The 14,632-nt window shown below is 47.6% G+C and overlaps 1 protein-coding gene and 1 long non-coding RNA gene across 6 annotated transcripts in view; one reads left to right on the top strand and one right to left on the bottom strand.

Moving 5' to 3' along the window:
* Positions 1–578: 578 nt before the first annotated feature.
* Positions 579–5,067, bottom strand: LOC134165897 (uncharacterized). Its single transcript, XR_009965683.1, has 5 exons — positions 5,004–5,067; positions 4,778–4,911; positions 2,851–3,037; positions 1,943–2,239; positions 579–1,006 (listed from the first exon to the last, which is right to left on the bottom strand). It is a non-coding gene; the product is annotated as an uncharacterized LOC134165897 (long non-coding RNA).
* Positions 5,068–8,907: 3,840 nt separating this feature from the next.
* The window catches only part of GLIS1 (GLIS family zinc finger 1), a 197,502-nt gene continuing 191,777 nt past the window's right edge, over positions 8,908–14,632 (top strand). The window contains exons 1-2 of one of the 5 annotated variants that reach the window (XM_062623076.1): positions 8,908–9,139; positions 9,643–10,023. In XM_062623076.1, coding sequence (XP_062479060.1) covers positions 9,681–10,023 — 343 coding nt within the window. In that variant the 5' untranslated portion in view covers positions 8,908–9,139; positions 9,643–9,680. Of the gene's footprint in view, positions 9,140–9,194; positions 9,474–9,642; positions 10,024–14,632 lie in introns of those variants that run through there. The other 4 variants (XM_062623075.1, XM_062623074.1, XM_062623072.1 and 1 more) reach the window with 4 other exon arrangements.

The raw sequence follows: 14,632 nt of genomic DNA, 5'->3' as shown, positions 1-14,632 counted from the left end.
AATTTGCTTATTTGCAGGTATTGCAGTGTGCAGCTGGAGCTAACACAGTGCTTTAGCTCATACCTCAGGTGTACCTGCTGACCCAGACAGTTTCAAATACATTTTTCATGCATTTAAACAGGTGCAGAACTGTATTTTTATTGCTCTGGTATTTTCTGCAACACTCCCACCACTATAAGCTGTGACTTGTAATTACCAGTGTTATGGCTGTCAGCAGCAGGCTTAAAATGCAGACTTCTTTTTGATGCCAAAGTGCTTGAGGTCTGTCCTCCTTGTGTTGCAGCTGAGATTTGCACATGACATCTGCTAATGTACGAGTGATTCATGGCATTCTCTGTGTATGACAGAAGAGCTTTCAAAAGCTGATTGCTCTGTGGTTTCTTTAAAAGCTGCAATTCTTAAAGAGCTGTAGCCCTTTTTTTTTTTAAGCCTTTACTTAAAAGGGTCTCTTTAACAATATCTCATGCTCATGATTCTAAGTGTACAAGAATACAAAGTGGATGTTGGGTGCCCTCTGAAGATGCAGCAACTGGCTCACACAACTCAAACAGGGATAACATCTTATTCTAGTTTTGGCTTTGGGAATAATTATGTTCCTCTGGCAAACCATGCTGGTATTTCAAGTCCTTTTATATACTTCTGTCTTCACATAAAAATAATCAGTCTGTGAAACCTCTGAGATACAGGAAGAGTCCCTCAAGTTCTTTTCTGCATTCTGAGTATAAAGGGGAAAAAATAAAGTCTTTTTTACAGTTGGCTTTGTTGTACCTGCAGTTAAATTGGATCCCTCAAGCCTTGATATTATTTCTCATCCATTTAACCATCTCAAAGCTGAGCTGCATCCTCGTGCTGGATTGCGTACCACACGCACAAGTGGGTCTGATAGCATTCTGGTAACCTTGAGAACCATCTGCTTCTCCCTGCAGGTTAGCTGGAGTTAAGGGTATCTGAAATTATTTCCACTGCTGCTGTGAAGAGGTACACAGTTGATGGCCCAGGTCTGGTTCTGTGTTACAAAGGAGTAATGAAATAGAGGCTTTAGCTCTTAAGCAATACAGGTTTGAAAATGCAGTCTGAGGGTGGACAAATGCAATGGCCCTTGTCCTTGCAGCTCTTGCACACTGCTGTATCTTGAGGGAGCTGGGTAGGACTTGCTCCCTCAACAGGAGCACTCTGCCACTTGGAGAATTGTCTCACTGCCAGTGGCAGCTCGGGGCCTGAATGTGCCCTTGAAATGAAGTGGTTTCGATTCTGTTGTTGCTTGCTTTGAACAGAGGCTGTACTGTGTGTGCTGTGCTTGGTGTTTTAAGGCCTCCAGCAGCCATCTTCCCACCTACTGAGATACACGTATGGCTCCAAGGGCAAGGCAAGTGCCCCTGCAGATGCGTCCAGCTGCAGCTGAAGAAGTACTGTTCTCTTGCTGATGAGTTTCCTGGTACCTGCTCAGTCACAGGCAAGTTGTGCAGTCTGTGGCCTATGTGCCTCCCTCCCAGCTACTGGAACCAGCCATGTGCAGGATCCTGGGGGGAGGGCCTGGTGCTTTTGGTGGGTTGGGTGCACATGAATCCACGTGAGATGGCCCCAGAGGCACTCTCAGCTGTGGAGGTGCTTCTTGCCGTGTGCAGTGCTGACCCCTTTTCACAGGGGATGCACGGTGGCAGGTTGCAGTGCTTTTGGAGCACATTCAGGCAGGCATTTCGTAGCTGCAGGGCTTTCCCTGTTTATTGCAGCTGAGCTCCCACCACTCCCATCACCACCTTTCTATAAAGATGCAATAAAAAGATGAAGTTCTGGGTGGAATCATCATGGATAGTGCAAACTGAGGACCCTCCCCACTACCCACACACCTTCCTCCCCCTTTGGTCTTAATGTTTTCCATCATCAGTAGTGTGTTAACATATTTGCTATGTGGATTAAATGTATGTGGGTGCTGTGGCCGTACCTGGAATGTGGTTTGCCAGGCTCTTGTGTTGTAAGCGGATGTTCTCACATCAGAATATTGCAGACTCATGGTAGAGATTTGCATCTGGCATATCAGCTTTGGACAAACCTGTAGTATAAACAAACTGTGCAGCTTGCCTGTGCCTGAGAAAGCAGCCTGAGAGAGAGCAGAACCTACACCACACTGATGTCAGAAGACACAAAATATATTGCAGAAGACCTCACCTTTCTGCTCTTGCAAAACTCAGGGCTGCAGCAGAGTTAGTCAGGAGGTAGATGAAGATGGGGTCTTTGGAGCCTGTCGTGAGATCAAAACACAAATTCAAGGGGGAATAGTTCCCCTTTGGTACACTAGCTGACTCTTCTGATAGGTGGCCATGGCATGTAAGTTCCTTCTTTTCTTTTTTCCTTTGATTCCCCCTCAAGAGTCAGTTCCTGAAGTAGGAAGAATTTCAGAGGGAGCTGTGGCCTAAGCAGCACGTGTAAGTACTCGTGCAGTCATCAAAGGAACCAAGTGCTGAGTGTATAGTAAGCTCCTCTCCCTCCCCTGCCCAAAACACACAAATACAGGCTTTGCCTTTCCCTTCTTGACACACAACTTGTAAATCTGACTACTGAAGCACAGCACTGGGGCATGCTGTCATGTTTAACTGCATCTTGTCTGTAAAGGTATGGTGAGAGGCCTGGAGTGAATTTTGAAGGAACTGTGAGCCTTCTGTGAGGTAAAGATTGTTGTAGCTTATCCATAAGCATCCTTCTCTGCTCTCGCTCAGCACGCTTCAACTGTGGGCTTAATGATAGATGTTTCTGATCAAGAGCCAGGCTGGGTGACTCCCTTCAGGGCAAGCTTTGAGGACCAGGTAGCTGGGGCACCAGCTTTGTAAACCGCTGGCTTTCCCGTCCGTTTACCAGCAGAGGTCACTGCTCAAAGCAGGTTTGGGGAAGCACCAGGCTCTGTACCTTGCTGGCGGTGGTGGCACGAAGTTTTGGGCTGAGCACAAGGCTGCGGCTCGAAGATAGATATTTGAGGCAGCTGTTGCCTTTTCAGACCCTGGCAGCCAGCTCGGGAAGGGTTTATCGGCACCCACCACGAGTGCTATAAGAAGAGAAAGCCCAGTCTCACAGTTAGTGTGAGTTGAACATTGCCAGGGAGAAATGGGTTTGTCCTTGCCTTTATCACAGAGATTCTGTGCAGCACTTCAGCTCTTCACGGGTGGCCACTCTTTGTTAGGCTCCCAGTTTCTGCATGCTCCATTTGAGATGCCAAGGGTTGAGTTTAACTGCTGGAACTGGAAATGGGCTCTATGACATACACTGAAGGGAAATGCTAAATAACCTGGAGTGAGTCTTTGTCACAAGTTTTGCGCTCAAACTGAAGCTTTTGGCCTCTGGGCCTCCGTTGTGAAATGGGGTTTAGTCTAACTCCACCTTCCCTCACCTCCAATGGTGATAACAACGTATTTGTTTGCAAATCAGTAGGCTGCTGCAGTGACAGACAGCAAAGAAATGCCCTGGAATAAACGAATAACTCTGTATTCTGCACAGGGCTTGGCTGCTGTGCAGTAAATATATTCAATGTGTGGTCCAGACACTATGCCAATAAAGAAGAAACAGAAGAGTGACTGGCTGCTCATTCAGCTATCACTGCCTTCAGTGCCTTGAATATATGGATCCCCAGGCAAAATAACTGGAGGCTGTGCTATAATGCCAGTACTATAACTCATTTATAGTAGGCATGAATCAAGGGTGCCCCAGCAATTCTATTCCTGGCATGTCCCAATGCTGAGGATTGGGGTTTACACACTGAACATCCTTAAGTTGTGCTGTCTTTGTTTCTTTTTGTTTGTTACTGAAGTTTATTTTCCTACCTGCATTGTGTATGCATGGTGTGAGAGATGCATCTATTTATGGACTGAGGCAGAGAAATAATATAGATGAATGTCTGAGGAAGGTAACTGCAGGTGTAAATAACCCCATCCTGAATGCAGGCTGGTCAAACCCTTCATTACAGGCTTTTTTTTCTCCAAGTCCTCTAGAATGAACTGCTTAATTGGCAGCTCATTCTGCCTGGAGAGGCAGGAGGGAGGGAGAGATGTGTAGTGTTACAGCAGCTTCTGGAGATGCTGGTCACTTCTTGCAGTGTTTGGAGGACAAAGGTAGATTCAAGATTACTGTATGATTTCCCCAAATATGCAAGCTATTGAGAAGAGATTTGTTTTTGAAAGATAAGCCACAGTGATGTGAGGAATTTCTTTTTTCTAACTACAAGAGCTATAAATGAATCTATAAGTGATGAGGCAATGGTTGAGTACATCGCTAGATAACGTGTGGTCAGTTTGACCCTGCTGTCTTAATTCAGGGCGTCATTGAAACCACTATAAAGTAGGGCTTTGTGCTGCCTTAAAGGGGTATGTGCAACCTCCAAGAAATGGGCATAGTTACAGAGACAATCCCTTTGGCTCACTTTTTGTTTGGTTGTTTCATTTTTACTATCTGTGGTGCAGTAAATTAAAACAAAAACAAGTCTGGACTTGGCATGCCTGTGTAAATAAACTGCTGTGTGTGAATCGACAGCTCGTTTGCAGCCAGGTTATTTATAACAAAGTTTGTTATTTCTCCTACCAGAGAGCTTGTTTTGTCCTATATTAACAGTGATTATGGTAACACCTCCCACCTCTGTCTATGCTGCAGCAGTCACACAAAGGCCTTGCAATTTCAATTGTGTCCTTTTGCAATTCAATTTTGTTGCCTGCTGGGGTAGAAGCAGAGATTCCAGTATGTGAGCTGGAGATTAATTCTTCAGCTCTGCTTGTTTGCTCTACCCAGCTCAGCTTACCTGTATCCGTTCTGCTTCATTCCTCTCCTCCCACGGAACTGCTTGGGGAACTGGAGTTTTCAGCTTCCACGAGTTTCTTGAAGATCCGGTTTGTGACCAGCTATAATGTGGAGGCCAGTTACAACCGTCCGCTCCTGACAAAGGTAAAGAGCACACCTTGGAGGCTGGATTTGGCAAACTGGGGTCCCCTTCACATAATGTCCTTCCCCCCATTGTTTCCCCTTACCTGTTAGAGATGATCTCTCATTGTCCTTGTGTATTCAGCATCACCTCAAGCCAGGACAGTAGTGACCACAGGGGTTCATGCTGTCTGGAGCAAAGAGGCTTCATGTCTGCAAAAGTACCTGTAGACCCTGAGAAAACCACTGTTGTGGCAATGACATGATCTTGGCTGGTATCAGCAGGGAAACCCTGACGTATCAAACTTGTTTACACTGTGTTTTTCTCCTCACTGCTCTGTGTAAGCTTTGAGTTGGGCCCTGGTGTGTGCTCAGGCAGAGTTATGCTAACTGTGCTGTGGTGGTGGTACAGGACTGCTAGTTTATGTGGCTAATGTGATTCAGGAGCTGGTTTTGGTGTCACTGCCTTATCCTGCCACCAGCAATGCTCAGATCCACAATGCCAAGGATCTTGCTGGTGTTTCATCAGTGTCTGGCTCCAAGGGCACCAATCAACATAACCAGCACTGTTGCACCAGCAATTGTCTATGTCCTGGCTTTTTCTTAGTTGCTCTGAGGTCTGATTTTGTCCCAACCTGAGCTAGCCTTAGACTACTATCTGTTTTCTCTTTCTTTGGTCACCAGCTAGGAGTGAATGGGCATATGGGCAAGTCTCTGGTTATTTATCACCTGTGTCTTACCCACTTGACCTAGGGAGAGAATATGCAGGCAAGCAGTTGCATTCCTCCTGGGATTTTTTTTATCCCAAATTGCAGCCTTGCTTTTCATATCTGACTTGAAATGAAGCAACACCCAGGGATTAGTTTCAGGGACTGAAGAGGGCCTATCTGCCTTAACTGGAAGGTCTGCTTTGGTGATGGTGATTTCATTAACAGAAGGAAGAGGCAGCTGGGCTAGCTGTGGGCCATACTGTGACCCATGACTGCAGCCCTTGGCAACTGGGAACGTTGAACAAGAAGGCTAGTATGGAAAAAATCTCTCCCTGTGCCCCCACCAAGAAGAGTATTGCTGTTATGGGGAGAGGCTAATGACTGGTTTTCACAAGGACAGAAGGGGAGACACCCATCTAGTTCATGGCTGTGGTGACAACATTGGGTGAATCAGTATTTGCTGTACAGTATGTGCATACAGCAAAGTTACAGTGACCCAGGGCATAGAACAGTCTTAACCACAACTGCACTTGCTTGGCCTTTGTTCCAGAACTGAAACATAGGAAACATCTTCTGATTCAGCAGAGAAAGGGAGCTGCTGAACAATTTTTATTAGTACAGTGATTCAAGGGGCACTTGGTCCTCCCATGTCTGTGGGCTTGCTGCAGGAGCCAAGCTGTTGCTTTGGAACAGCTGTAGTGGTGTCAGGTCTCTGTCTGGAGGAGGATTTCCATCCACTGCCTGCTTCTCTTGCTCAGACCCAGGGATGAGCATCCCCAGCTGGATAGTCACAGCAAAGACGGGGCAGCTGCAGAGACACTCGAAACAGAGGAAACAGTGCTGTGAGAGAAGCTTTGTCCATGGGTGGGAAGGAATGTGGGTACCTGCAGCTTGAGCTATGCAGGCTACATCTCTGTGAGATGACCTGCCATGTAGAAATTCATCCTGCTGTGAAGGGCCTTAACCTTACGCGCTGTTGAAGCTTGGAGCTGCGATGTGCTTTAGCCTGAAGCCTTCCGAGGTTGTTTTAACTCCTGCTCAGAGGGTGCCCAGAGTATGGAGGATGCTCCGTGCCCCTCTGCCTGCAGAGCAGCTCAGCCCTGCGCTATTGCTGAGCGAGTGGCGGCCCCTGCCGGTGTTTTGCAGAGTACTCTGGATCATAGTGATGGAAAGAAACAGAAACTGCGGGTCAGAGCAGGGCGTGCGGGTCCTGAGGTATGGGATGGGGAATGACGTGGGCTAATGAGCTCAGAGCAGCCACGAGCTGAAGCTGTCCTTTCCCTGCTTGCTGTGGGAAGATCCCGTAGCACAATTCCCCCTTCGGACGTTAGAAACCTACCTGTTTTCTAGGAAACCCCCTCTAGTTCCAGTGTTCAGGCAGTGTGCATCAGCACAGCTCTGATAATTTGCACACCAAACCCTACCTACCTCTTTCCTGCACTGGAAGGAGTGGGATTACCCTGGTTACACTGCATTCTGGAATCATATCTCCCTCAGGAAATTTCACTGCCTCTTCACATCACTGGGGTTTAGAGCGTTACCACAGTGTATTTGTGTCTTCAGTAATTACTGTTTCTGGTAACACTGCCAGGTGCCTTCAGCATTTCCAAATCAAAGAGAGAGTGGCTCAGTCCTAGTGGCCCTGCAGACGGATAGGAGTGGGGAATAGGTGTAGGTCAGCAGAGCACTGAGAGGTGTTGTGTGGCTGTAGAGAACAGCCATGCAGAGGGATAATATACACTGGCAATTCGTACTTGCTTTTAAAATCCCCAGGACATCGCTATTAAAATCCATTGTTTGTGCTAGGTGGTTGATATTTAGCTTTGTTTCCTATAGAGGTCATGTGGGAATTTCTCCCTTTTTGTAGCATCTTGCTCCTACTAATATTCTGAGGACATTTACCAGTTTTTAACCACATTTGATGGAGAGCTATTAACTTCTGACAATTTAAGATGTGGTCTTACACAAGAAGAAGACCCCATTACTGCCCTTCTTGAGGGGAAAAGCTGGCAAGCTTCTTGAGTAGACATGAGGGCATCTGTGCTGGGCAGGGAGGAGGAGAGGCACTGCAAATGAGGCTCCCTAAGTACTGCTGCTCCCAGAACTGCTTGTTCCACCTTGAGATCTCGTGTATTTTATGGACAGTTGTTTCCCTCCCACCAAATCCACAACATTCATAGCATTTGCCAAGAAAAAGTCAAGCACTCCTGTCTTGAACCATTCCTTTACTCTGCAGGGTGGCATATGGTATTAAGGGGTTGGACAAAGTGTGAGTGAGGCATTCTGTGCAGCATCTGTGCTGCCAGAAGATGAAGATCTCTGTCTCTAGCTGTGGAATGCTCCTCAGGAGGGGTGCAGCAAGACGCCAGATCAGTAGCTGTCCCTCCTCCTCATGCTAAATCTCCCAAGCCTCTCCTTTAGGTCTAATGTGAACGGTCATGATTTCCAACCAGATGTCTGTCTGATTCACGCCCCTGTAAATCAGGGATGACTCCAAGTCACTCCTACCTTGGAGCTGCCCTATGTTACAGACCTGCTGTGTTGCACCTGTGCTGACAGCAGCGTGCAGGGCAGCAGGGTGCCAGCAAAGAGTGGGCTGGTAAAGCTCGCTGGTGCAAAGCTGCACACCATAGCTCAGCCTGCGTTTGCTTGGAACCAGGCCCAAGCTAATAAACCCAGCTAGATTGCTTCCAGACCCGAGCTGGCCTGTGAGGAGCCAGCGCAAATGTCACTGCTCTGCGTGCTCAGAGCTAGCCTAATTGTTTCTACTGGAGTGGGCCAGCTCCAGGCACCTGCAGGACAGGAAGGGAACGATGAATGGCCACCCTATAAACAGAAGCACTGAATGCACCTGAGACTGTGTCATCGGGATGCCTTGGCCAGGTTGCTCCCACCTCTGTCTCATCTCCTGCTTCCCGGGCCCAGGCTGCTGGCAAGGCTTTTGCTCTCTCCCGCTGCTCCTTTGTGGCACGCTGCAGTCACTGTGGCTTTCGCACACAAGTTGTTTATAGGGTGCTGTTGGGTGTCCCGTGGCTCCTGCCTGTTGTGTGTCTGGTGTGCAAGCATGGGGGACCGCCGAAGCTCGTGGGGAAGGGGAAGAGGGGGGCAGTGCGAGGGAAACCACGGACCATTGGGGTATGGAATGGGCAAGCGCGGGGCCCTCTCACCGCCAGGCGGGCAGCGGGAAGGTGCGGGCTCTCTCTCGGGGAGCAGGGAGGTGAGGCGAGAGAAGGGTTCCGAGGCCGTGAGGGGCTCGCCGGGGAAGCTAGACCCTGCTCCCCGCCGCTCCGCTGTCAAAGCCCCGAGGGGCGGCCCCGGCGGCACAGCCCTCCCCCTGCCCGCCCCGACTAGCCCGAGCGAAGGGCTGGCCCCGCCGCCGCGCCAGGGTAATGGCCCGGGCCGCTTTCACTCTGGCAGCCGGCCCTGCGGCGGGGGAGCGGGGCTGAGCCCATGATCCCGGCGCGGCGGCGGCGGCAGGACGGGGCGCGGCGGGAGCCGGCGGGCAGCGCGTCCCCCCGGGCGGCCCCTCCCAGGTAGGAGCGCGGCGGCGCGGCTGTCACAGCCCTGCCGGGCTTCTCCCTCACGGCCGCTGACCCCGCGGGCTGCGGTGAGCGCCGGGCGCTGCCAAACCCGCCCCGAGGCGCTGCGTGCGCTGCCGCCGCGTCCGCCGTTGCCTGGGTGGCCGCTGTTTGGATGCCTCGGCTGAAAGGCACCGGCCTCGACGCCCTGTGCCCTCCACCCCCCCTCCCCTTTCCCTCCCGGCCGGTCTCGCCTTGCGGGGAGCGGTTGCGGAAAGCCCGGCGGTGTTGCCTAGAGAGGGAGGAAAACCGAGGCGCGGCGCCAGCCTCCCCGTCCCTCACAGGCGAGGTCTAAGCCCCGCGTTTCTGTCCCCTTCCCCTTCCCTTTCCCCTCCTCCGGGGCCGGTGTGCGTGAGGGGAGCGAGCGGGGCCGCCTCCCGCCACACGGCTGAGGCGGCGGTTAACGGCTGAGGCGGCCTCCGGCGGGGCTGACAGCCGGTGTTGTCCGGTCGGTGCAGGAGAGCGGCGAGGGCCCCGTCAGCAGCCGGGCGCGGACATGCACAGTGAGCTCGCCGCGGGCCAGAGAAGCAGCGCCCGCTTCGAGGTGACCGATAAATGCCCCGGAGCGCCTGTGAAGGAACTGCCGCGGGGGACTCGTCCCGGCGCTGGTAAAGGTGTCTTGAACCCTCAGATGTCCTTTAAAGTAGCGGTCAGCAACGGCGGTGACCGCACGGAGCCTCAGCAGAGCCCCCCTGAGATGTCAGCGCCTCTGCTGGATTTCATCCCTAAAAGAGCCAGCATATTCGAGAGGATCCCCATCCTGCCCAGGGCGCAGGAGCTGCGATGTGCTAGAGGCTCTAAAGACTATTTCCAGCAGCAGAAACATCAGAGCGTGAAGGGTGAGTTTAAAAACGCATGATCTGAGCACTACCACCACCAGCCAAACAGAACGTGTATCAAGCTTCCCCTCTCCTTTTGGTTTGCAGACTCTTTTCTAACTTTAAATCTTCCTCCCCCTCCCCTTTCTATGCAAAACCAGGGTGGTTTTTACTGATGGGAAGCGGAGTGTTTCTCAATATTCCTTAAGAAATCCCAAGCCCAGCATCTCCTTTAGGTGCCCTAAGCGACTGCAGCTCGGTTTGGTCTGCTCTCGGAGGTGGTTGTTGGGAGGATGGTGCTGAACACTGGGTTCGTCTGTCCTGCGCCGCAGCGTGCGTGTGGGGTGTTTGTTTGCGAGCATGCCAGACTGACAATAAATGCCTCGTTCTTATTCAGCAGTTTCACCACGCTTGCTTGGATTTATAGTTTGTATTTCAAGGAGGTGTTACAAATGCTGGATTCATGCAGCGAATCCTCAGGCTTGGGATTCCTGGTAGCCTGAAAGGCATTGCCGTAAGGGCGAATTCAACAAATGCCCACTTTTCATCCATCCATTGTTAAAGCTGAAGTTAGGTTGGGAATTGCCCGCTGAAATCTGTTCGTTACCCTTTTAAACTAGAACTTGTTAACTGGGCTGGAATTTGTTAATCAAAACTTAGTTTTGAAATAATCCCTCTAAGGTATCACTGGATGGGATCAGCGGGAATTGAAGCATTCCTTTATGCTACAAAGCCGCTTGCAAAGCTGAACGTGCACCTGTTTGTTAATATTAAAGCAATGATTTCTGCAGTGTTAAAAAGGTAATTCTCTTTTTGTCCTCTCAGTCCTTTCCCATTCTCAGTTTTAGAGATCTACATGCTATTATCTTCTTGCTGTAAAGCAGTTCCCACTATGATTTTTTTCAGTGCATCCCTTTCTGCCTATTCTTCTGAAAAATAGAAGTAAGCTGCGTGCCCTTGGACTAGTAACACTTTCTTTTGTGAGCCCGTTCCCTAGGGTGATGGCACCTTTCATTGCCCTGAAGTTATGTTAATGAACACCTCAATCTGTGCTAGGTCTGTCCTGCAAACCACAGGATATGTTTGTTCATCGCCAGTGAATACAGAGTGGAGCAGCAGGTTATAAATTACCTTTTTTATTTTTCTGTTTGTTAATGCTACAATTCTCCTCTCCTGATTAAAAAGAAAAGAAAAGGCTGTTAATGTTTGGCAGCAATGAAATGAAGGTCTGTTACACAGAACCAGGTTTGGAGAGGGGAGAGGGAGGATTCACAACGTATGAAGGGACAGCTATGAGCTCTAGTACTGCTGGGCTGCTGCCTGTAGAAGGGACTTGTGAGATACTCAAGTCCCTTGTGGTCCTGTGAGTGAGGTTGCTGCCACTTGACTAGAGGTCATACCAGCTTTATATCTTACCTAGAAGCACTTTCCTTTTTTCTTTATTTTTCTTTTTCCCTTTGAGCTACTTGGCTCTCTTTTTGTAGGTGTTACTCTGGTGACTACTGCTGAGGCAGGGGTGTAGGGAGGGAAAGAAGAAAAGTGTAATTTCCATTGACTTGGGGCTTTCATAGTAGATGTAGGTGGGCATGAGAGAAGGTTGCTAATTCATCTTTTCTGGCTGATCAATTTCCCCTTTTCACCACTGGGGGAAAAAAAAGGTGTTTTAAGTTTTGCTGCTGTTTTTTGTTTAATGTGTTTTCTGTCCAGGGTGTTGCCTTGTGGTTGCTTCTGTATATGGGTGACTTGAGTCATGGGAGTAAGCAGGAGGTGTCCATGGGCAGAATAGGGTTCATTTACTGAGTGTAGTGATTTGATGGATAATGATGGATTTTTCCAAAGACGGCAGCAGAGGAGATTTTTTGGGTGTGTTTTTTTTTTGTTTCATTTCTGCCTTTTTTTTTTCCTTTTTTTTTTCTTCTCCCTGTGAAGATATTTTCAGGAGAAGTTTGGGAAAGTAAAACCTTGAGCTAGAGTCTGATTTAAAATACGTGGGCTGTGCTGCTTCTTCTGACCTGTACGGTGTCAGCAAGTGCCTTAATGTCCACTCAGACATTTTGGAGTTTGCCCACCTAATACAATGAGCTACCAACCCCTGCTTAGCACTGTGCTTCTGAGTCAGAAATAACAGAAGTAGCACATGTACTCACGGTGATCTGACTGTAAAATCAGAGCTCTGTGAATCTAAAAGCAATTGGGAGAGCCACTTGATCTTCCAAGGAGTGGTGTAAACCATCTCCCAACAGCCCTGGTTCTCTCAGGAAGATAAACAAAAGGACCAGGGATGGCTGCATGCGGGTGCAATACAACAAGAGAGCTAAGAAATGGGAATGAGGGAAATATTCAGATTTACCCAGTAAAAGGTTTTGGGAAGGAAACTGATGACAGCTTGATTTCAGATCATTGTGCAGTACATCTCCTGCTCTCCAGCCCCAGAGTACCGTGTACCCAGTAATTCCCTCCGCAGTCTGGGTTAGATTACTGAATGTGCCTCCTGGTTTTGGTTTATCCGCAGTTGAAAGCTGCAAGTACGGAGGGTAAAAGAAGCTCTTTAACAAGAGCAACCCGATTTTTGTAGTTGCCTGTAAAAGATACTCTCTTTTCTCTAAACATGCCTTTACTTATTTTTTTTATTTATTTATGTTTTCAAAAAAGAATGAATCAAAATTGTACACTACCCTACTAATAAAAAGGGCAACTTTGAAGTAATCACAATGGAGAGAAAGCATCCTGCTGTTGTAGTGTCTCTGTGGTGTTACTCCTCTCCTTCACAGTGTTTTAAGTTATGATCCTGCAAAATGGTTCTGTGCCTGAGCAAGTCATTTTACATGAACAGCCAAACAAAAACTGAGGGGCGGTGGTGAAGATTACTTCTGGGAATCAGATCATTTGGGTTTAAACTTTGCAGGATGGAGCTGTTGGTTGTTTACCAAAAATATCAGTATTTTGGAATCATGTTTTGTTCTGTTTGGGAGCTGTTTAAACTAAACACCCAGTTTTTACCCAGCCTCCCCCTTCTGGTATGATTGGCTGTGATACACACCACACTTTTCTTGATCATTGATTTCCCTGTATTACTCACAAGGCAGAGTATTTGCACCCAGGCGGTGCTTCTTAGAGGCACTTGTGGTCTGCTTGGAAGAGACTAACTGTACCTTAAGGTATGGAGTCCATTTTGCAATGTTTTACTGAGATCCTGTGGTTTTTGTTCTGTTTTGTTGAATTTCATGCTACAGTACTACCATTTTGAAAGTAAAATAATTAATGTCAATGGGAAAGAAACTTCTGGGAAAGCAAGCTTTAGTGGTGACAAAAGAGTAATCTATAAAGATGTCAAATATCTCAGTTTTTTCATGCCACTGATTATGGCTGTTACCAGGAACCACTTCTCCTTTTCATTCTTTTCCAGTTTCGTTCGTGTACCTAATTCATGACTCAGTAGAAATGACGAGATTTATCCTGGTAGTTGTGCCACTGGGAAATCATCCAAATGGCCCAGACCTTTGCAGGAACCACTTCAGATATTAACTTACAGTGAGCAAAACAATAAGCTGTTCGCGTTGCAGGAGTTGGATATTTCCCTGTTGAGAGTATTTTGTATTCGGGCAAGGAGAAAGCGGGTTGGCTTTGTTTTTTAACTTTTTAGCTGTAGCTGCTTTCAGCAATTGTACAACCAATTTATTGAAATGCATTAATTTTCTTCTGCTGTTCAGAAGGAGGGTTAAATCTTGCCATTTCAAACCCCTGCGACTGTTCCCTTGGTTAGCAGGACAGTCCTTGCATAAGTAACAGCTTATACTGTTGGGATCTTAAGCAAAAGCATATGTTTTGGTTATATGACTTATTAGGTGTATCGACTGGTCTTGGGCCTGATTCTGCCATTTTCTTTCAAATACCTTGTCTGTGTTCACCTGAGTTATCCCACTGGAGCAAATGGGACTGCCTGGACCTGATAAATATTATATGGGCTGATAAAGGGGACAGGGAATGGGCTCACTAAACTCTAAACTGTCTCAATTTTATATAGAGGTGTAGTAATAAATTGTTCTTCTTTGTACTGTAGTTCTCTTGCTTGCTGCATTTGAACTCTCTGCTACAAAAAGGAATTTAAAGCTTTATTTTAACAGAACTTGCAGTTATAGAACTCCTTATTTCGTGGTCTGATTTTTTAATTATTATTATTATTTTTCCTATTTATTTTTTTCCTTTTTGTAAGAGAAGAAAGGAGAATGAACTGCAGGTTGCAAAATGTGTACATAACATCATTTGGGATAAATTGTAACTGTCCTCTCCTCCCTTAAACTGGCTAAAATGCTTATTTGTCTTGAATAGGAAAATAACTGAGTTACTTGCTACTGAAGGAAGTTCTTCTAATGATTTGTGTTGCAAAATCAGAGTCACGGAGTTGAAGATGACTCTTTCATGGGTTTAATTTAAAAAAGCTTGCATTGTACATAATAGTGAAATTCTTTGTTATTTAGGCATTGGTACAACAGAATATTTAGTCGATAGAAACCAGAAGATTTAATGATTGACCTGTCATATAAAGGCATTCAGTACTTGTAAAAGCAAAAAACCATTAACATGTGGTATGAAAATGGAAATCATCACATACTCTGCTAAATGGGATGAG

Source organism: Pezoporus occidentalis, unplaced genomic scaffold (assembly GCF_034315485.1).
Source record: "Pezoporus occidentalis ecotype Australia unplaced genomic scaffold, CSIRO_AGI_Poc_V1 ctg25, whole genome shotgun sequence".
NCBI classification, from domain to species: domain Eukaryota; kingdom Metazoa; phylum Chordata; class Aves; order Psittaciformes; family Psittacidae; genus Pezoporus; species Pezoporus occidentalis.
The sequence above is the reverse complement of the archived record's forward strand: the minus strand, read 5'-3'. Positions and strand labels throughout refer to the sequence as shown.